The sequence below is a fragment of the Mycena indigotica genome (genome assembly GCF_014461135.1).
Source record: "Mycena indigotica strain 171206Taipei chromosome Unknown Mind.scaff0008, whole genome shotgun sequence".
Lineage (NCBI taxonomy): Eukaryota > Fungi > Basidiomycota > Agaricomycetes > Agaricales > Mycenaceae > Mycena > Mycena indigotica.
The window spans coordinates 1,837,062-1,860,320 of record NW_023503007.1 but is presented as its reverse complement, the minus strand read 5'-3'; the positions used below and the strand labels follow the sequence as shown (position 1 = coordinate 1,860,320).

Genomic DNA, 23,259 nt, shown 5'->3' with positions numbered 1-23,259 from the left:
CGCAAGCACACCACTCTTAAGGGTTCGCTTTTTCCAGTTGCGCACCCAGTCAGCTGCCGTACATGCAGAGGCATCTGCGGATCGAAGGTACGAGACCAAAAACCAAATTCGTTTGTGATCTGTGTCGAGCGCATCAGAGTATGCCGCAATATAGGTTGTGACAGAGTCGTAGAAATTTTCCCAAAGCGATTTCTCGCCAGAGAAGAGAGGAGGGGGGTTCGCAAGTACGACGCGAGACATATTGGTTGGTGGTTGGGGTGCGGATGCGGGTGTGGGTTGTGGTACGGTTATGGAGGTAGGAGCAATGGCAAGAGTAGCTAGGGCGGAGATTGGAGAAGGAGGAAGAGAGTCGAGGTAAAAGTGGTTGAATGGAGAGGGGATAGGGGAGAGAGAGGGGGTGTAGAATTTCTTGAAGACTCCTCAGAAGGAGCCCCTGACGAGAGGTCAGGGATCAAAGCGCGGAGAGCGCCACAGAGGATGGACCGGAGAGTCCGTTGTCGGGGGTCCAAGAGACCTGTTGCGTGAGAGGAATCCACCGGGGCCTTCTACGACACACCCCCGGCTGGACGAACTAGGGTTCTCCGAAGATTGCCCCTGCGCTCCTTGTAGCAGCTATGACTCTACGAAAGCACCTGGGTTGGGCCAGACGTCTCTCTTGCAAGTACGAAGCGCGTGTCCTCTCGAGTGGGTCCCTTGGATTGTCGTCTCCGAGTGTACCTAGCCAAGAAGAAAAGAACCTAGAGCAAAAGGACCTAGAGCAGACGACCTAAAGCAGAAGGGGAGAGGGCGTGGAAAAAGGGTGTGGGAAATTTGGCGATAGTAACGGGGTAGGGGAGTGGTTTGGGTAGGTGGTAAGAGGTAGGAGGGTACGAGGGTAAGAGGGTAGTCTTCGAATTATGTCACAAACAACACCAATTCAGAGGATGCCAGTTGGCCAGTGAAGGCAAGCAAGAAGCACCGTGAAAGGATATCGTAAAGATGATGGAATTCAAAGACTGGGGTACAAGACGAAATCTACTCTACTTATATACACTACTACCATGTGTTTACCATGCCTAATACAAGAGGTAATGACGTCATGCTTTAGCCATGCCTTTACGTGCTGTTTGCCTCATGTTCAACTCCACGCTGTCAATCAACATCAGCATCGACATCTGATGATCCAATCACCATCTTATCGTCCATCTTATCTCCTCCTTGTCTTATCTTATCAACCAGGGCCAAAATAAAAGGTTTAAAAGGCGAAGAAAAAGGGTTTTTGAACCCAGGGTTTGACACATGTTCTTCGGTCTCACTAACTTGCTCATATCTTGGATCTAATGTTTTGAAACTTTTGAGCACTAGAGGGTATGCCAGTGATAGACTCATATAAGTCTGAGACTGGAGGTGTAGTTGGTGTGGACTTGTGTTACATGATATGATAGATTATTAAGCTTATTAAGTTGTTTCTGCAGTTACTTACCATTTAATAAACATGTCTATAAAAGGAAATTCTGAACAATTGAGCAAATTGTGTTTCTTAAAAATATTTTTGTTGTCCCAATTGCACAAGTTATGCCATTGCCTATTTCGAACATAAAATAATGCAAGGATAGTATTTCACACTTAAACTCCAAGCTCAAATCAATCTCAAAACTCAAACTCGAAGTTTACTTATTTTTTTGCACCACCAGATCAATGTGTCAATTTCGGGATTCTTTCTCGATCCTCGTACATTGTTCAATCGTTGTTATGCAGATTCTTCACTCAATATTCTCAGAATACATTTCAAGTGTGTTTTTACGCCGTGTCACGGCAACAGCACCATTGGTCGGGAACTCAAGTTCCGCTACAAATTTGGCCACGATACCAGTAACAGCCGATGCGTCTCAAGCGCCAACCTCAGAAACCACCTCAGATGGGACCGATCAAGACCTTCGAGCATCTATCCCCACCTACGCAATGGTTGGCAAGTTCCTCTTCGATCTCCTCAAAAAACCACCTGAAGGCCGACCTGAACCTTCGCAAAACTCGCCCTTTTGCACGGTACACAAGGGTAACGGCAATTCTTGATGCGCTTCGTTCGCAGTACGAGGCATACACCCGTCAGCGAGCACCGTTCAATATGCGTGATCCAGCTTGGTCACGGGCATATCTGTTCTGGCGGGCCATGCTCAATGAAGCCGATGCATCTGTTCTTGCAGTATGTTGTCCTTTCCTCGTTGATGGGATCTGAATTGCGCCAGTTCATTGCCATCAAAATATTCGCTATTATGCCCACATCTATGCCCGAGGAGCGCACTGTCTCGGTATTCACCAAACTTACCACCAAGGACCGCAATCGTCAATGGCCAAAGTCCGTGAGCATGTGTTGTGCCGTGACATGCCCAAGAAGGAGCCTGTTGCTCCGAAGCTGAACTGGCGGTCTGTCAAGAGCTTGCTGACAGTCACTGACACCATTCCACTCGCTAACGAGACACAGGCTGCTGTTTTAGATCTGAGCTCTGACACCGACTCGGAGAGCGATGACGAGCACCAGTCTAATGAAGATGTGGTAGGTGACAAGGATGGCCCATCGGTGGTCGCCTTCGAGAAGGCGTCTGTTGCAGCAGCTGAGGCAGCAGCCGCGGCAGCAGGTCTGGAGGCGCTCAACCACGAGGAACCAGCACACGATGAAGCCGAGCTGACACGCAGTCTCTTAGATGCGTCCTTCGAAGCCGAACGGTATGCCAACATTTCACATGTCTTCTTCTTCCGAGACTTGTTGAGTGACGAGCCAATCGCTGGGGCAGTCGAATCAGACACGAGTGGATATCAGGTGGATCAACTTGAAGGTCCATCAACTGAACTGATAGTGGATGAGTGTGTCGATGACTTGGAATTTTAATTAGCTACAATTGCCTAATATAGAAATATGGTTTCGAAACAGTTTCAAAACACCTGTGAGTAATTCCCTGGGAATTACTCACAGCACCCTACTCTGGTGTGCCTAGCCAAATGTCAAAAAAGTCTTCTGTGACTGGCCACAAGGGGTGTCAAGATGCTTATCACGGACATGGGGTAGGGGGGAAGGGTCCTAGGGAGGGTGAAAAAAACTTTTGCTATGTAAAAGTTTGGGGGGGTTCTGATAGGTCACCACAGTTGTAGTATTTTAGCATGGAATACAAAGTGGGTATACAGAATGCCTACTACTTTCCCCTGGGGCAGCTTTCAACACCTTACTTAGGGTGCAGTGTGACTACAGTGTGACTGGTGTGACTGGTGTTATAAATTTATCATTGCTAATGGATTACATATAGCCTTGAATGGCCTACTAGTAACTGTGTGAGGGCTCAAGTCCTATATATCAACCATAAGTAACAGTATTTTGATGAATTGAACTGGAAATCTGAATTTTATCGCTACTTTTGATCGCATCATCAGGTTACATGGTGAGCGATCATGGGAATATATTACCCAATATGGTAAGGGGGAGGGGGTCCCAGAAGGCCCTTAAAAAAACTTTTCAACGGTATATCCGATTTTCAAATAATGACACCCCCTTGGTTGGCAGGGTCGGAATTGGGTTCTGACAGGTCATGCGGTAGTTGCTGAGTGAGGAGTGGCGAGACTGCGTCGTTGGGGAAGATGTAGAATGTTTTTGGTCCATCGTGCGTTGCACAAAAAGATGCGCTCCAAACCAAGAGTGTTTCCACTAATAATGAACTCACTGTCGACATCTTCCACAAAGCGGAAAAACGAGCAGAACGCACCAGACGGCGCACACCAATCCGTGCAAGAGACACTCACATGGGCTCTGAGTGTCTGCATTTCTCCCTTTGACATAGCCAGCAATCAACATGTGTATGGCTGGCATGAAGTAGGCCTCATCCAGGGTCACCACCGAGCGCGCCAGCTCCTCGCCCTCTGCGCCCCAGTCCGCTTTCCCTTGTCCTCGTTCGGTTTCGCTCTAGCTGGCCCTTGCTCAGGCTATCGATACAGCCAGTCTGGTCACTGGTGCATGCTGCATAACCGCCGCCCCACACCCGGTTGACGTCATGGACAGATTGTCCTCCCCTTGCCCTTGGTCTCACGTAAAATCTGCACCCTCCACGCACCTATCTCATCATGCACTATCCTTCTTGGTGCCCCGCAAACCAGCCTTGTTGTCGTGTCCATCAGCGCTGTCGCTGCTGGCAATGAAGGTAATGTCAAAGACGAAACAGTAGGTGTGTCTCTGTTGGCCATCCTGGATCGCCGCAACCGAAAATTGTAGTGCAAACGTGGGGGAAAGAAGAAGAAGAAGAAGCGCGTGACGTCACAGAGGTGACGAGCACGTGAGGCGGTCACGAAGAAATAGATGCAGCGCGCGTATATGACTAAATCCGCCACTCTGGTAGTGCGTGAGCAAATCAAAAATACGAATATTCGGCTGTTTGGAACTCTGTAGTGTCACACAGTGACCTACGGCACGTGTGCGTCGCGTCACGCGTTCCCTTCCTTTCCTTCGTCCGTCACCATCCCCGCATCTTTTCGATGTCACAGTCCACGCCGTCTACCAGAGAAGCCTCGCTGCTGCAGACCCTGTCGCCTGTGTTGCGCGCCAGGGTCTTTTCTTCTCGGAGGACTCGGATAGCTCGCACCTTGCCACCAGTGGCAGCGCCAGCATCGACAATCCCAGCAAGTACGGCTACAGGGAGTGGAACGCCGGTGGTGTGTGGAGCTATACTCCTGGGCGTGCTACACGAGTCGCGATCGTGGCGAGTGCAGATATTGCCCGAGGTGGCCATGGATACTAGGGAAAGCGAGGCATCTACGGCGAGTTCGAGTTTGGCGACGGCGATGTCGACGGGATGCGGGGCGGTAGTGCACAGCGGGGCAGCGGTCATACCACATGCGCCACCCAGCCGACGGGCGAGGAACGGTAATGTCAATAATGCCGACATAGAGGAGGAGGACCGTGACTGGGGTGGGCTGGAAGGCGGGGAGCTGGCATGCTCGGTCGTGACACTGGGCGAAGAATACCACACATCGGATCTGAGAGCACTCATCGCGGATAACGTCAACAACGGCAGTGGATGCGGATGTGTCGCGCGGGGACTAGGGTGTGCCGTCTGGTGCGTCGTTCTTCCCTTCGTTATGGGTTCTAAGTGATGAAAGTGGAAATGCCCTGGGCATGGAGCGCATCCTCTGCTCGACACACGGCGGGCCAAAAACGTCATATGTCTTCCTCCACGGCGCAGTGTCCCCCATTGCGCCAAACTCATCGGTCTCCATTCCTGTCCATACCCGCCAGCCTCCTGCCCGCTTGCAGTCGTCTCACCTCTCCGGGCCTATCCTCCAATACGAGCCCTCAGGCCTTCTTGCTACAGACCCCGCAGCTGCCATGCCCTCGCCCATGCCTCTGCTACCCTCCCGCGACCAAGTACTCCGACCTCCCTTGCTGTCCTATGGCGGCACGGTCGGCGTAAACGACTCCGACCTTCCCGACCTGGACGACTTTAGTTCGGAGGAATCGTTCGACAACGACGATGCTGACGATGCCGATAATCAGGAGGAGCAGCAACAGCAGCAGCGGGACATGGAGACGCGGATGCAGATACTACTACGGGAAGAGGCAGAGCTGCAGCGGGAGTTGACGAGATTAGAGGCGGCGCGGGCCGAAATTCTGGTAGAGGAGACGCGTCCGCAGGTCAGTGTGGCACCCATGTCGGCGCTGGCGGCCCGCGGGCTGGAGTCGTACCTGCAGTCCCAGTCCCGGACTCCGTTGACGGCGGTTCAAACGGAAGCCTTGACGCCAGCCCAGATAAGGCTGAACGCGATGCGCGAACGGTTGGTGGACCTGCGAGGCCGGCTGACAGGCTGGTGACAGCAATGGGGGGGCATTGGGGGCGGTCAGTACTTCACCGCGGTTGCATTAATGTCGCAGGCATTCCGAGTCTGCTTCTGGAGCGATACTAAGCAGCGCAGTCCCCTGCTTTCCCAGCACGATACATCACTGTAATCGTGTTACCTGCATTTGAAAACCTCAATGTGCCCTGCACTTGGATGATCTGCATGTAGCTGGTTTACAAGCTTTTGAAGTCTAGTACGGCACGCCAAGTGTGGGCTACTTCCTTTTGCCGTGAGCCGTGACACGCCGATCGGCCCGGATGACGTATCAATGACGGCGTGTGAACGTGCTCTGGCTTGCCTCTTCCCACCAAAGCTCTCACTGTCCATGAGCGGAACCCGTTGCATTGTGAGACTTCAATGTCCACGCGGGTATGGACTACTAACACGACACCAGGCTAGGGAGGTATCACAATCAAGCACTGCGCGCCGTGTGTGTCAGCCACTGTCAGGAGGACTGTTTTTCACTGGCATGACGGCTGTTCTTCCACTCCGTCTGAGTCTCTAGCATCAACGACAATCTTATTCGCTGCAGACTCGAGCTCCAACAAAACAATCAACTCAGGTCGTCGACTCAGGCAACATTGTATTATTGAACTCATCATCGACAGCACAAACTTGGCAGCTTTTTTTGGCCCTGCACTCAATAAAAGAAGTACTTGGCGACATACTTGACCTCAATCGTCGTGTCCGTGCCCGGGACACACTGTGTTCCGTTCAACTGAACTGTCGCAAACTCAAGCGAAGCCACTCACCGATGTCGGCGGCTGCCCCCCAACGGTGTCCACTCTGAACACCTGGGCCGCAAGCGCATCGAAGTTGGGGATGCCGTTGAGCATCAGCCAGTCGACCGTGACTGCGTCGACCGCGGGCGGCGGGGCGGGGATGTCGCCGACCTTGGCGCCGACGACGAAGGCCGTCTCGTCGCCCTTGAACCGGCCGGTGGATGTGAAGTCCCACTTCGCGTTGATCGCGCCGGGTGTGCCGAGGGGCGACGTGATGAAGTAGTGGAACTGGGGCGGTCACGTTATGCTGCAACGGCGGGCCAAAGCTTACCCCGAGGAGGACGGGAACGCCGACTTCGGCCCCGATGTATGTCTGGCTGACGCCAGGCGGGGCGGCGACCCACGCTTCGAATGCGCGCGCGGCCACGGTGTCGAACGCTTTCTTGTGCGCGACGCAGGAGAGGTCGAGCAGCGAGGCCACCGCGCCGATCGACCTGGGGCCAATATCAACACTGCGCGGGAAATTTCGAGTCACAACACTCACGCAAACGTGCCCGCCGCGTTGCACGTGTAGTTCTGAAACCCAACGCCGAGTGCGACGAAGAGCGGGGCCGTGGCGGGCTGCACGAGCGCGGTCTGGTTGGCCGGGATGTGCATAGAGACAGAGGTGTCGAGCGGGCAGTCGCCCTTCTTCAGCGCGGTGCTGCTTGCGGCGAGTGCATGGAGGGCGAGGAAAACAAGGCTGCTGATCATCTTCATTCTGGGATGGTGCAGTGGGTCTGGCATTGCACAAGCTTTCTTTTTATACCTGCTGGGAGAACTTGAAACCGAATCCGCAAGGTCACGGCTTCCTAAAAAGGAAATTTCCCAGCACATGACCCCGCCACCTGTCCCGCCTTCGCGCCCTTAAGAGTTATATCCCGCTGTTAAGTCCTAAACATTTATAATTGTATTAAAATGAAACAATGCAACTAATTCAACATTCAAATTGGCGGGGGTGGCATCCCATACAGGGTTGGCGGCGGTGCTCCGGGCGGCCGGTCCAGATAGACGGGGCCATATGACACTGCTGGGCCGCGCGCTCGAGTGCTCATCATGTGCGTCGAAGGTGTTGGCAGTTTCTTCGGTAATTGGGTCCGGCGATTAACCTTGGAGACAGTAGAAGGTGGCAGAAGTGGCGGCGGGGCTGGGGGTGAAGGCGGGGCTGAGGGTACAGGTGGCATTGGCGCATTTTGGGCATCCGGACGAGCCCGTTTACCTGATCGTTCCCCAGCGCCGAAAGGATCATCATATGATTTGATTTTGGTCTTTCGCACACCAATTCCGGACCCATCGGGATCCCGCTTGCGTTTCAAGGCAGTCGATTGAGAGCAACCCATGTTTTTGGTCGTCTCCGCCCAGTGGTTCTTCTGATTCGGAGCTACCTTCTCAGCGGCCGGAAGTAGCATTGAATCAGGTTTCAAGAAATGGGTAACTGCCTCCCGAAGGCCGGTAATGTCCGTCAACGAGCGCGGGTTCTGAGCAACGTCTGCTGCAATGGCAAGCAGCTGTTTGGCAAGCTGGTGAGACGCTGCTGTTTCAACATCAGATATACCTGGCGGAAGGGCATATGCCTCCAGTTGCAGTGGTGTGGGTGTTAAAGTTGTTGCCGCCCCGGGAATTGCAACTTGTGGATGGAGAAGTGTACGCACAGTGGGCGGGTATATAGCAATATCGATTCCGGAGTTGGGAAAATGTATTCCAACCCCAGCAGTATGAGTGCAGAAATGGATGCGGTGATAGTCGCTACACGAGCATCCATTCCGGTTGACGCTATAGAACGTCATGGAAGCTGGGGAGAGAACAACATAGGAAGTGTTGGCGTTGGTGGGCGGAGCAATGAATGTTGGGAGAATGGGTTTGGCGCGTTGCAGGATCTGAAAGACGAGCGGTTTGCTCGAGATTATGTCCGTGTGTCCCAGCAAGCTGCTCTTGATGACGTGCTTTTGTATGCGTCTCAACCGCGGTGGTTAGAATCCAGATGAGCTCATCGAGCCGCCGATTCCGGGTTCCGTCGCCGAAGTACGATTTGAGCATGTGGTGCCATGCTTCAGTAAGCATGTTGGTGTCAGATTCTTGATACACTGTACGACCCGTACGAAAGTATGCTGCCCATCTCGGCAGCCAGGTCTCCGACATCCAGTACTCTTTGAGATAAACAATGACCGAGGGGGGGCAGTCCGAAGCACCAAGGTGTTGGATGTTGGACCAGAGCTCATCAAATCGGTCCTTGGTTGCTGCATAAACCAAGTCTTTCAGCAATGCCCAGAGTTTGGGATACGCGGACACATTGAAGTGCTGATACCACGCGTGGACGACGTGCCAGCGACAGAGAAGCAGCCAAGCTGTGATGTAAACGCCAAGCACAGCATTGATTTGCCCGTTGTCTCTGTCGCTCATCCACACCCGCGGGACAACCTCTGGCGACCGAGACACTCTTGTAGTGTGTCGTATTGTGTGTGGCGTCCACACCCGCAAAGCGGTCGTGTCCGTAATAGTACCAACACTGCTGTTGGTACTGGGTCTGGAAGACAAGGATGAAAGCATCGGTGTCGAGGCCGGATCCAGCGGGTGGCGCGTCGCGTCGCGTTTTGAGGAACACATGGTGACCTGCTTCGTGAAGCCGTTTTGCATGCTCGAGCACTGACTCGTCATCATTAGGATGCAGGCGGTACTCCTCGGCCCTGAGCCTTGCAGCAATGCGACCAATGTCGCGCATCTTCACTTTTTGGTCGCGGTTCACAGTTGCGAGGCTTCCGACAATCGATGCCTCGTCTGCAGTTTTCTTGATGCTATTATACTGCAAAAACTCAGCAATACACCCCAGAAGAGCAATCACACACCCACAATGGCCTTCCCCGAGTCTCCATTCATCAAGCGCCGCTCAATGTCCTGGCGCGCATCCTTCGACAGAGTCATGTACGGCAGATTTGCCTCGCCGAGCGGGTGCGAATGCTCGTCGCGATACTTGACACGGACACGGTCTGTGCCGGGATACCTCTTCATCGTGATGAGGCCACTGCATCCATCCTCAAGCTCCTTCTTGAAATCCTTGGACTTGCGCTCAGGCCGGGTCCGTTCTCGCGGGTTGAGACGGGAGTCACCGTCGCGGGTGCAAGTGTAGGTGGCACGGGTCAACCATGCCCGTTGGTGCTCGGGCTGTTTGCATGCCTCTGTCATGCGATGGCGAAATTCGACACAGCGCGTCCGTCGTTGGTCCAGCAACCAGGTCTCAAAATGACCAGTAGATTCGAAGACAAGCTCATAGCCATGGGCCGCGTCGAACGCAAAACCGTGCCGTGTAGAGGGATCGAAGGCGGATATGGGGGCGGTGGAACTAGTAGTGTTGAGTGGGGCAATGGAGAATGTGAAGAACCCAGCCCCCGCTTCAGTGTTGGCCATTGGTTTGGAGGCTGCGCGGTGCGGGATGGGGAGGGAACGATAATGGAGGTGTGGAAAGGAAATTACCCAGTCGTTGTCCCGGACAATGCGACGAACTTGGTAGATGTGGGACACTTTCTTTGTTCATAATTAATACAAAAACAAATAATTAACCTATAGTTTAAAGCGCGAGACGGCGGGAGGGCGGGGTCACATGTGGACCTTCCTCTTTAGGAACGCGTGACCTTGCGGAGTAGTTAAGAGCTGCTGGGAGATGACCTACCCTCCCATGGGCAGAACCTTCATCCGGGGCCCAATACGTGCGTGCCGGAGCATACAGAGACAAACGACAACGCGGGAGGCCTTGCGGGAGGCCATCTACTCACCGAGGCGTCTGCGCGTTCACTCGCCACATCGAGCCACAACGTCATCCCGCAACTACTCCGTGCCATGGTGCCTGTGGAGGCCAGCCTAGCAGACGTGCGACGGGAGAAGCGCAAAACTCTCAGAAGCACGGGCACTTGCAGGCTTGGCACCCTCCCTTCACCCTTCACCGCGCATTCGCCCCGGCCACCGGGCTCGGCGGGCAACGGGACGCGCTTCGTTCGCCGCCCGACGTGGTGTGGAGAAGTGCGTAGCCAGGTCACTCGGCGCTACCTCGCTCAAAAGAAGCCAACGGGCCCACGTACCGGTGACCGCCGGCGGCCAGGCGTACTAGTGCACGTCTACAATTAGCACGGTCTCGCCAGCCCGGCGACGGAGCAGGGACGTAAAAGCTGCAGGGAACACATCGCGATGACCGTCCGGGGCGGAAATACGGCGGCAGTACGACGAGTCGCCGCCGTGCTCGACGAGCATTGGGTGCACGAAGACGCGGGCGGCGCTCAGCGTCAGCATTGGGCCGGATGGGGGCGCCGAAACCGCTTCTGGGTCTCTTCTCTTCCCCAACTTCCACGTCCAGCCATATCCCCCTGCCCCGCTCTCCGCCCGCGCTCACAGCGATCCCAATGACAATAACAACCGAGATCTGGACGGGGCGAGGAAGAGGGCGAGGTGGGGAGAATACATCGATGCGCTGAACGCCCGCTGGAAGATGAAGGAAATAGCGCGATTCGGCGGTGGAGGTGGCGCTGCCTCGGAGTGCGGCCGGGGCAGGTTACGCAAGAAGGCGGAAGGGGACTGGCTGTCAATGCTGCGGTGCCTTCCGCCAGCCCCGGCGCCGGCACAGCTGCCAGTGGCCGACGCCGATCGCGGCACGGTGCACCCCACAGTCGATGGTGGCGCGACGTGTCAATATTAATGTTGCAAACCTCCCAGTAAGATGAGTCCGGTTGATGTGTCTTCCCTCCTTCTGAATCATATTTCAGTGCTTGAAGTATCTGTCCAGCACTTGACGTCCTTCAGTGCGTCATCATGATTAATTTTTTACCTGGAACGCTAATAACCCCCCGGATCTTTCTTCTACTCGGGATCTTCTACTCGCTTCGCAGACTTTCCACAGCTCCACAGGCAGCTTCGATGGCACCGCAAGAATCAATACCCTATCGTGCATCGGGCACAGGCCGCACGCAGCCGCATAGTAAACCCCGAGATGCACTGATGATCTGGGTGGAGCAACTGCCAGTGGCAGCTTCTGGCAGCATTCCTGATGTTGTTCCGATCGCTGCGTGCATTCCCAACGCCAACTAGCTGCGTATAAGGCAGGCCGCGTATGCCAGGCCTTCCCTTGGTCCATATTCCTTCCCCCATCAACCACCTGCTGCATTCGCCCCGCCCCCTTACAATGTGATTTTGCAAGTCCCTCTGGGCTATCATCGTGCTCATGTCGCGTTGACCTACTCACATACAGCGCAATGTCGAAGACTGTCGAGATCATAACACTCGAGCGCGCCAAGGGCGGCGCTCAGGCCACGATCATTGACTCGGACACAGGGGTCATTTACACCCTGGAGCTCACCCTTTCCGAGTCGTCGGAGCCCAGCATTTGGAATAGCCTCCCGGCGAGCATTGACGTCAAGATCACCTACGACGCGGGCGCCGACCTGCAAGGGACTGGAACGTTCAGCGTGCACATCGAGAACTCGGAACTGAAACTGACCCTGTCCAACGGGCCGGTCCTCGACGGAAAAACCCTTGTGCCTAGCTCGGGAGTAGAAGACCTCACTGGAAAGTTCTTCTGCCGGTCCGAATGAGGTGCGCTCCATGCTTACTCTCCAATTGGAATTTGGGTCATAGCGCGTTTGTGCCGACCTGGCCATTACAGCACACTTTGGGAAGCCGTCGCGGCACCGTCCAATTGCAACTGCAACTTCAACTTGTCTCATTTACTAAAAAATGGTCGTCATTTGAACTCATTTCAGTTAAATTTGTACCATCAACAACTCCATAGGAATGTCATCTTCCTTCATGCATATGTATATATATGCTAGAACACAAGGGTGGGTTTGAGTTGGTAAGTATGTAAGCCCAGAAAAGCCAACACTTCTAAAGTTCCACTCCGACTCCCACTCTGAGACCACACATTATTTTTAGTGCTGGCCAGAATTATATTATGGTTGATTAATTATTGAATATATTCAGAATATTATGAATATATTATGCCTTGGTGGATCACTTGAATATGATTATGTTTGTATATATTATATTATGACTATACTATATTATAGTCACAGAATATTCAACTATAGTAAGGTGAATGATCACCGCTATTTTCTCAGTGCATGTAGTCAGTCATAGTACTAATCTTAGTCTGAGTTAGCCCTACTTCTGATAAATGTCACATATTATCTATTATATTCTAGTAGGAACAAGAGTCAGGAGTGATCACTTTGGGTTGACCCTAGTATAGAACCCCTGATCAAGTGTCTACTGGTCAACCTAATACTAGTGACAATGCCCCTGATTGTATTTTGAGAGTCCTATGTATCCAAGGCTAGGATTAGAGAGGCCCAAAAGGAAGTTGCCCTGACAATCCAGCATGTATCTTATGTATTAATTTTTTTCTAGCAGCATATATGCATACTAGATTATAGTTAAATATATTCATAACATATTCATATTTTGCAGCTGAATATGATTATACTATACTACAAATATATTATTGTGTTGGAGCTCTCAATATGATATGATTATAATATATTATGCCCATAAAATAATATAATCATATTTAGCCAGCACTAACTATTTTTTTTGTTATTTTTCACAAGTTAATATTCATCCTCCTTCGGGGAAATCTTATCTGTGATGACCTGTAAATTAGCTAGCTACTCACCCTCTTTTGACCTGGTATGGCATAAGTATTAACAGGCTTCCTTTGAGATGTGACGCTCCGCACGTGCCCATCACGTCACGCGCCTCTCACGTCTTCACTTTGCCTCTTCCCGTCATCACCACCAAACGCCTTCCATCGAGAAGACGATCCCCGATGGCTGACAACGACCCATCCACCTCGCGTGGCCTCCCACCGCTAAACAGGCCCTCCTTCCCAATAGTTGTTGCGGCGAGTCGTGCGACAACGAGGACAAAGACGAGGATGGGCACACCACTCGTATGCGGGGCGCCGCTGCCAAGAGGGATAAATGACGAGAGGAGAGCGTGGCGGGTGCAAATCCTGCCAGAAGGAGAAGAAGAATGGCCGCCATCGATGGGAGGTTGGGGGGCGATGACAGGCTGTGGCGCGGCGGTCCACAGCGCGGCAGGCATGATAGTGCGTGCGCCAGACCCACAGAGCCAGACAAGGGGCGCGCAGCTGGCGGGAGCCAATGGAGAGGGCGAACGGGGAGTTGTCGGGGAAGGAGACTGGGCGGCGCTTGATGTCGGGGAAATGGCGAGTACTGTCGTGCCACTGGACAGCGCCTATCATTCACCTCCGATGCGCGGAATCATCGCTAGACATAGGAGTGGCTGCGGGTGTGTTGCGCGGGGACTGGGGTGTGCTGTATGGTGCGTCATTCTGTCTTTTTTCTGGCTTTTTATGTGCTTATCGATGGGCGGTAGTGGGAACGCATTGGGCGTAGAGCGCACGTGGTGTGCGACGCACACCGGGCCCCCGCATTTCGTGGGTCTTCCTCCGTGACGCGGTTTCACCGGCAGCGACTTTTCCCACAACTTCCCCTACGGCTTCCACTTCCAACTCCGTACCACTCCCCACTGCAATCCCCGCCAATCCTCTCCCCAATCCTCCTCCCCAGTCCCAAACCCGCTCTGAGTCAACCGCCTTCTCGGTTGACCCTACGGACGGCGCGTTCGCTCGCATTATGCAGCTCCCGATCCCGGTAGTCCCTCTCCAAGTCTCAGAGCCCCCGCTTTTGTCCAGAGCGACAGCTGCCGGGGACGATGAAGACAATCCTGACGTTGAGGATGAGGACAATCTCGACGACCTGCCCGGGCTCGGGGACGTCGGCCAGAGCTCTGATGAGTCGGACGACGATGATGATGACGAGGAGTCGGATGATGACGAGCCGGTGCAGCGAAACAACTTCGATGCGGGGCAAGATGAGAATGAAGAAGTTGGTAGGATTCGGGTAGCGGAGGTGCCGGATATGCCCGAGGGTAGGGCGGCGCTGTTGGCGGCGATGGAGGGCCTCTTCGATGGTGCCAGTGCACGGGACTGGGAGGGAGAGAGGGATGGAGCAGCAGAACAAGAGGTCGAAGGAGAGCAGCCAGAGAATGGAGATCAGGAACAGGGGAGGGAGGAAGAGCAGCAAGCGCGACTGGAGACGGACGAGGCCCAACCTCAGTCGGCACGGACTCTCGCCGCCGACTCCCCAGTCCCACCTGGCGTAGGGGAAAGGTCGCGGTTGCAGGAGTTGCGTACCGTGGTGACGGTGATCGGCGGACGGCTAGCGGCGATGGATCGCGAGCGGGGCGACCTTGCGGGGCAGCTCGCACAGGTCACGAGCCACTTGGAGAGGACGACAGGTGTTGTCGACGGGCTAAGCAGACGCGTCGTCGCGGGGGGCAATATCACTGCGACTGTGACTGTGAGTGGAAGCGTTACGTCGAGGGGGGAGGCTCGTTGCAGCGCGGATGAGTCAGCGACAACATAGCGACAGCAGCCTGGCCGATATCTCCAACGTTAACGACCAAAATCGCAACCAAACTATCGACAGTGCGTGGACGAACTCTTGGCGTCGAGAGCCAGCACCCTTAGCATCCAACCGAAATGCGCGACCCCCATCGCCGGAACCGCCGGTCCCCCGCCAGGCCGACGCGGAGACCGGCCCGGCACCCGACCCGCATGCTGCGTGGGTCGCGCTCATGGCAAACGTTGCCCGCGGGCCACGGCCGGCCCCGCAGGACCCCGGGCCGCCAGAAGCCGTGCCCCGCGACGCGCTCAATGTAATGCGCCCGGAAGAGCTGCCGTCCTTTATCGCCAATGGGGCCGACCCGGTCGGGACGCCCCGCGCAGGTCTGCAAGACGGCTTGATCGCGCGGTTTGCGGCGGAGAGGTTACCGGTAATTGCGCCGAGGACGCTTGTCCAGATGCGGCCTGCGGCGAACTGGCGGCGCGGCCCAGCGCGGCTGGACATAGAGGGAGGGGAGAGGCAGGGAAGGGAAGAGCAGGAGGGAAGCAGCTCGGGCTGGCCGCTACAGCAGAGGACCATCTTTCAGCGGTGATGGAGCGGTTTGCAACGCTTGACTCAAGTATGATGCAGTCGCTTGTGTGTTATCCTTCTAATTTGGTACATAGCTTATCCATGCCATTGTTCCTCGGGTTCCGAAACTATGGTCAGTGTCAGCGCGACCTCATCTAATCACTGTGCAACATATGATATGTATTGAGGGAGCGGGAAACTACATGGCAGATACGAACACATCATGCACGCTTCGATCAAGTTCCTTTCGCTCGACTCGGAGTCTCGACGGGGATCAATCTATATCTCAGTGCACCACCTGGGCATGTCGATCGAAGAAGCCGCCGAAGGCTTGCTGGAGCCGGAATGCCATCATCAGGACACGGAGCGCTGTCAGTGGAGCCGTGCTTGCAGTTACAATTGGATGCTACTTATGGGTATGATGCAACCGAAGGTCTGCTACAAGTGCACAACGGAACAACATGCAGTGTGGATCACATCCCGCCTTCATATCTGCCCGAATATCAAGCTTCTATTCTGCTTATCATGCTTGAGATAGCTCTAAGCTTGTTACTAGCCAATGGTAGGACTATTCATCTTACTAGACATCAATGATCACAGGATGCTGGTGACTCCTGGTAGATGGTCGCAGACGTAGGAGAAGCTCCACATCACTGGCAGAGGGATTTGAAATGTGTGGTGATGGGAGCTAAAATCTAGCTCTGGGTTCCCAGGCAGATTACAAATTTGGAAGCACAGACTGTGATCATGCCAGTGCGCTGCATGCGCTAGTTCTTTGGCAATGCTGGGAAACAGCCTTGCTAATTTTGCCCTATATCAAGGTGCAGTAAGTCTGGACCTCTGAATCACTTGTCCCCCTCTGTCTCCAAAGACTTGAGCATGGTCTCATATCCAGTTGCCTACCTGCTTGCTGTCAACATGACTACATTCATCAGGAAAAACCTCCCCGAGAAATCCGACAGGATTTCTGGAAATTTCGCAAAATCAGCATGGATTTTTGATGATTTCTTTCATTTCCAGGATTTCTGTAATTCCTTTAGTCCCCCAGAAATTTCGGGAAATCTGAGCAAATTTCCAATGAATTTTTGGGAGATTTCCAGCAATTTAAAGCTTTTTCAGAGGGCTTGCAATGATAGAAGAGCAATCCAATTATTTGATTCAACGCAAAACTACGATACAATAGCTCTATTACCCTACAAGATGATACACATCATCTGGACACTCCCGCTATGTCAGCCCATATTCCAAGAACCTGTTGTCCACTGTCAGCACAAGCATGGATGAAGCAGGGTGAATCACGTACCACGGCATCTGGTGTCCCACTGCCTTCCCACTGCCTCACGCCAAAACAGTGTTGCACACAGCATCCATGCAGCTGGGCAATGCAGCTGGGTACCCATGGTTAGTGTCCTTGTAAGCGAGAGCGTTCACGGTCGCGGCGACCTCGGGCAGGGTGATGCGTAAATGGCGTGGGGCCACGTACACACGCGGCGTTACTACGCCGGTGCAGCGGGGTAGCAGCTTCACTACGCGACTCGTGTGGCATCCTAGTCCAGCGAGAAGGGTGGCGAGACGACAGCGATGGCGGATGGCAGATGGCAATCAGCAAGTGGCGCGGAAGCGGAAGCTGGGGTTGGCGGGCCAGCGCTCGGCTCGGTCAGCTGGTTTGCATAGCCGTTGATGGCTCCACTCACCCGCCATTTGGACCGTTCGATCCCTCGTAGCGTCTCCAGCAGCCCTCCCATCTTCCCAGGAACCAGCGCAGACAGCGCAGAGGCAGCGTCTGCAGACGATTGGTAAGCATGGGCCACGTTGAAGACGGACCACTCACCTGCAATGACGATAGCGCTCATCAAACGGGCACACGAGGCAGGACGGAGGGCCGACGAGCGAGGGAGAACATGCTCCTTCCGCGCGGGTGGGCCCGGTACCACTCTCAGTGCGCCTTCACGAACAGGCATTGGCAGAGCATCGGCTGGCGGCCTACGTTTTCGAAGGGGGAGAAGAAGTCGAGAAGGGGGGAACATGAGGGGGGAAGGAAAGAATGGTACGATGTTTTTCTTTGATGTGACACATAGGTAACAAATCCATCAAAGATCTGCCAAAGACATGGCAACGTGATCAGTTTAGGGCCAGTTTTTGATGGGAGACGTCCTCTTCATTAATGACACATTGGATGCTGTTTTCTCACTGGTGGATGCTGTCGAGGCATTTGCCATCTACACCGGGCCTGGGGGGCCAGAATATGCCTATGCCCACAGCTTCAAGTTCATGACAATGGCCAAGGTGCGTGCTCCAATTACTATTCTGGTTTCAGAATCAAATAACCTCCAGTGCTGTGTAGCCCAATACCCACTGTGTACTATCTAGTCCACCCCAGCGGGGTGTCGCAGATAAGCCATGCTGCTCTCAGCATTGCCATAGAACTGAATAAACCTTGGAAAGGGAACTGAATAAATCTGAGCAGTTCTTAGGTTTTCACTATTTTTCGCACCAAGTCCACATGACTGGCTATTATCACCTCACTCATAGTATGAATAATGGTGAATAGACTGGGTATTTCCTAGTAGCATTGTGTATAGTTTAGCTTATTAGTATATGTATAGCTATCATATAAGTGTATTCTGATATGAGAAATAATGAATAGTAATGAATAATTCAAACCCTCTAGAGACTTGGGTTGAACTCAGCACCTGGGTTACATGTGTGTCATGATGGGTGACAAATTTCCCCAAAAGGAAATTTTCACTATTTGACTGTACAATCATCAGAGAATGTCACAGATCATCACATCATCAAAGTTGTGTATTTTGGCTATACAAACAACTTTCATTCAGTGACCTATAGTCGCAACTGAATAATTGTATTACTAGAATTGGCCAATTATTAGCTGATCTACACCTGAGTAATATATCAGCAAGTGGATAACTTATATAGGTGATTAAAGCACTACCAAGGGTACCTAAATGATAAGATCAATATCCAGGATGATAAAATGTTATTTGCATAGCTATATTATGCTATGATGATTCATCACCTACATTGACACTGCAATATCTCCACCAATCCTGCATCAAGTGAGTTGATTTTTGTACTGGTAGGTAGGTAATAACGTAGTGTTGATATGCTCTGATGTGATCATGCTTATATATGTTGAGACTATGACATTATACCACTCTTTGGTAGTTGTTATATTTCAAATTTGATTAAACTCAATGATCACTTGATATCTTACTGAGAACTTCATGGATAAGCATAATCTAAGTTGCAATCTGGTCTAATAGATGTATATCATAGATATGGGAGCCCCCATAATTTTAGGTATCGTGTCTACCTGTATATATAACATATATCCTATCACACTGAGCTCCCAATAACTTACTCAGAAGTGCGGGATCCCCAACACAATAAGAGTAGGAAGCATACGGAGGGGTCCCCAAATTTCCCACACCACATTATATACATACGAAATCTTGTTATTCCCTATTATAATGATGAATAGTACTGCATATCATATTGGCAATACAGCTATGATCTGCCAGTTGATTATAGATCAAATATGTGAAACTTGGCAAATGAGGTGTATACATCTACCTACATACTCTGATTGATCTCTATATATTCTTGGAGGATGAATTGGGGTGAATATTCCAAGATGAGTTGAGTGCAGAACTAGTTTACATGAATGGTAGGGTCTATAGACTGAGTACTGGATATTGAGATGCATGTATGAGGATATTTGGATGTCTAGTAGGACCCCATACTATAATCCATCATGGTTCTGGCATGTATTACAGAAGGTACCTGAAGAGAGGGTAAGGTACCCATAGAGCAAAAGGAGAGTGTCTTCGCTATTACAACTGGTTAGAAATTAATTTCAAGTATGATGCAAGACTTGGATATAAGATGGTATAGACCTTCAAATGAACCTGTCCAGCACTTGTATCAGCCTCATAGCTATTCTGGATCTCTCACAGTACCATTATCAGTGTTATCTATCCCAATAATGATGAGTTCATCATAGCATGACCTTTGCAAGTCTGGGAAATCTGAGTCTATTCACTAGTAGGAGTATGGTCCACCCTCTAGAAACTGGTGCCTGTACCCCTCTAGCATATCTCTATCCTGGGTTATATAGCACCTAAGGTCTCTATTAATTGACTGGCCCCAGCATTTGTCCCATGGTGGAAAATTAGTAAGGGTGTGCTAGGCTATCCTATGATATCATATCAACTTAGATCATGAGATTCCATGCATGTAGTCTTAGGATATCACCAAAATACTGCTCAATTTAGTATTCAGGCATGCTTGGCAGTAAATAGATCAGGGCAATGGTGACAAAAAATATAACTGATGTGGCTCAAGGATAGTGGGATAGTATACCTTTCAAATGAACTCTATTCCAACTGTATCCACCAAGGCTAGCTGGAGATCTGTGCCCATCTTTCAGAGGTGATGGAGATCAAATTCTACTGATGAGTGAATGTATTGTATTATCAGTGCCATAGTCACTGGGAGTGAGGAGGGTATACACCAGGGGTTTTGTTAGAGTAGCTAAACTTACAAGTCTGTCACCTTACATTGTTAAAGTACTAGATATTCTCTTTTTTAACTATTGAGATAGGAGCCCATCAGTTAAATACGAGCTCGTGATGGGTCAGTGCTAACACATTTATTGAGCCACCACTATAGGTTACTTAATGAAAGGTGTTTATATAGTTACAATACACAACTTTGATTTTGTGACAAAGTGTGACACTCTCTTATGATTCCACTGTTAGACTGTGAAAATTTCCTTTTTGGGAACTGTGTCATCCTTGTAACCTAACAGTATATATGGAGCTGATCTGGGCTGCACAGGTGTCTGAATTTCACTTACTATTAGGACCTGGTATACAATTTCCTTTTTGAGTAGTCCATGATTAGAACTGACTCCTATACTTGGGTATATAATCACTATTGAACATTATTCATACTATGAGTGAGGTGATAATAGCCAGTCATGTGGAGTTGGTGCGAGAAATGGTGAAAACCTAAGAACTGCTCAGATTTATTCAGTTCCCTTTCCAAGGTTTATTCAGTTCTATGGCAATGCTGAGAGCAGCATAGCTTATCTGCGACACCCCGCTGGGGTGGACTAGATAGTACACAGTGGGTAATGGGCTACACAGGTGAACCTCCAGTCAATTTGTGTTGGATTACAAACCTTGATCGGTGATGCTATTCTGGTGCATCTTGTCTTTTTGTGGTTATTGACCTAATAGCATGGCAGATCTGGCGCTGCTGGATTGTCTGGCAGAGCCAGACATATGGGCAGTTTGTCATTGTTCCGTCCGTGATAGGATGGATTGGCAACTGTGTTGTTATGATCTGGATGAACCTGCTGTTGGAGCAGAATGGACGACTGATCGCAGCAAAGATTCACCCATTTGGGACAACATTTGGGGTATTAACCATTTGCATCACCTTCTACACTACTGGTCTGTCCTGCTCCTCACAGTCATCCATCATTCTGACCTCTTATACACTGGCATTACAGCTTTTATTGTGCTTCGTCTATGGATTGTTGAACAACAGAACTGGAAATTGCGCCACACAGGGTCTACTAACAGTACAATGACCCCCCAAATCCAAAAGATCACTCCACTCACTCAAGTAATACACAACATGGTTGAATCCGGTCTCCTCATCACAGTTTCCTCAATCCTGTCCTATGCTGCCTACATAAAGGGGAGCAGTATGTTCTACCCAGCCAGCTCCTTTGTATGTGCATAAGTTATGATTTTTTACTGCTCATATTTTGGCAGGCGTTCCAAAGTGCTGGTATTGCTTTCAACCTGATCATTATCCGCTCCTTAAGTCATACAAGCAATGATACAGGGGTAACAGCAACATCCCTGATCCAGTTTCACTCCAGCCTACCATTGGATGGCATATCCACCACAGTCACCATAGATGCAAAGCCAGATGTCTACCCTCTGATGCATATAAATGCTGGAAACAGTAGAGCAGAACCCCCTCTAAGTGCTTAAATATCCAAAATATGAGTTTAGAAATTGGGTAGTGCTGTGATGATATATTGACATGATTTGGAGCCCATATGTGAAGATACATATGTCTTTATTTACTTATTGTTCAATTTTATTTGGGGAATGAATTTTTGAGTCTTGGATTTAGTCCATACCTACAGGTAGGTCCTGGTACAGGTATGAATTTACAAACAGGTAGCTATGCACTTAAGTGGGTGTATCAGAAACACTGGGGTTATTAGCCGTAACATGTAATAAGAAGCTAGAATAAGGCTGGAGTTGACAGCTAACTGCAAAATTCAGGGCCACGCTGGGCTGGCGACAGGTGGAGTTTTGTGTCAGGAAACTGATGGTGCGTCATGAAATGCGTCATCCACACCACGGTCATGAGCGATGTGCAGCTGTGGAGGACATATTCCTTTCTTTCTCAACCATGAACGTTGACAGCGAACAACCACTGCATCTACAGCAACAACGGGCCATGGAGACCCAGCGATACATCTAGCAGCGGATTCTCCAGAAGCCACCCCAATACCCCAACACTTGACAAGTCCTACACCATCATAATAGTCGCCCTCAAACCCAACAGCAGCAGCACCGCCAACATAAGGTCGAGTTCCTCTTTGGTATGCGACCAGACATGCCACCGCCATCGCAGCAGGACTATGCTATGGTACAGATGCACCACATGCTCAATCATGGCGCATTTGAGCAACCCGCGGAGGCAGGACCATCTCACAACAAGCTCGATCGGCAGGATAACAGGGGAGGGAATGTACAAGGTGTGTCTACTGTCTGCTTTATTGAGCAGCTGGGTGACGACTGCCAGGGTGTCAATGAATTTATCACGAAGATACCCACTCCAGGAGTGAACGGCGCTGCCCCGGTCAATGTGGACGTTGTATGCAACCGTTCTATTGAGCCTGATGACTGGCTGGCTCGCATCCGGGCCAACATGCAGGTCGACAACAGTGTCCCACTCGGATGGAAGACGAGTCAACAAAATGCCAGCGAGCTAGGCTCTCATCTTGAGACTGGGGTCGATGCCCGCCAAGCAATATCTACCATCTTCGAGATTCTGGATAACCGCGTATCAAAACCAAATCATCCCTCTGTATAGTTGACCGTCGACCTGCTCCGCCGAAGGTGTGTTGGGTACATTTCGGTGAAGAATCTTTGCTGATGAAACCAGCCCAGCAGAAAACCAACCAAGGACCTCAAAGACAACAAGGTTGCATGCAGGGAGGAGATTGGCATCGTCAAGAAGTATCTTGAGTGCACTGATGAAGATTGCCCCAGCTCATTCTGCTATTGAAAGCGAATGCCAAGCGGCGAGAAGTTTGGACCGCACATGTCTGCTGACCTCTCGCTCATCACACTGTGGGGTCGTCTAATGGTGTGTCCCCTTTGCTCGCTGACTCTCGTCTAATCATGCTGCGCAGGAAAATAGCCCAGAGAAAGTACCATGAGACTGCAGTGTCTTACCCAATGGAGTTAGATTTGACCAGATTGTTAGCGGTGGGAAGGGACCCTGTCTCCAGCGAACGTCACGACCAGGAGCTGGGACCAATGTCAAAGTCAAGCCCGACATCCACATCCATCTCGCAGATGGTCCACTCGGCCCCGCCTACACAAGCC

General features: G+C 51.4%; 4 protein-coding genes across 4 annotated transcripts; 2 read left to right on the top strand and 2 right to left on the bottom strand.

Moving 5' to 3' along the window:
* Positions 1–4,467: 4,467 nt before the first annotated feature.
* MIND_00928100 (uncharacterized protein) lies at positions 4,468–5,827 on the top strand (the record flags this gene model as incomplete). Its single annotated transcript, XM_037365908.1, has 2 exons — positions 4,468–5,075; positions 5,119–5,827. The coding sequence occupies exons 1-2, from the start codon at positions 4,495–4,497 to the stop codon at positions 5,825–5,827; spliced, it is 1,290 nt and encodes a 429-aa protein (XP_037217320.1). The 5' UTR covers positions 4,468–4,494.
* Positions 5,828–6,587: 760 nt separating this feature from the next.
* Positions 6,588–7,334, bottom strand: MIND_00928000 (uncharacterized protein; the record flags this gene model as incomplete). Its single annotated transcript, XM_037365907.1, has 3 exons — positions 6,588–6,863; positions 6,907–7,069; positions 7,120–7,334. 3 exons carry the CDS (start codon positions 7,332–7,334, stop codon positions 6,588–6,590), a joined length of 654 nt encoding a protein of 217 aa, XP_037217319.1.
* Positions 7,335–11,706: 4,372 nt separating this feature from the next.
* On the top strand, positions 11,707–12,187 carry MIND_00927900 (uncharacterized protein; the record flags this gene model as incomplete). The annotated part of the gene is made up of 2 exons (XM_037365906.1): positions 11,707–11,780; positions 11,845–12,187. 2 exons carry the CDS (start codon positions 11,707–11,709, stop codon positions 12,185–12,187), a joined length of 417 nt encoding a protein of 138 aa, XP_037217318.1.
* A 5,007-nt stretch (positions 12,188–17,194) lies between these two features.
* On the bottom strand, positions 17,195–17,619 carry MIND_00927800 (uncharacterized protein; the record flags this gene model as incomplete). The annotated part of the gene is made up of 3 exons (XM_037365905.1): positions 17,195–17,239; positions 17,287–17,375; positions 17,424–17,619. The coding sequence occupies 3 exons, from the start codon at positions 17,617–17,619 to the stop codon at positions 17,195–17,197; spliced, it is 330 nt and encodes a 109-aa protein (XP_037217317.1).
* Between the last annotated feature and the right edge of the window lie 5,640 nt (positions 17,620–23,259).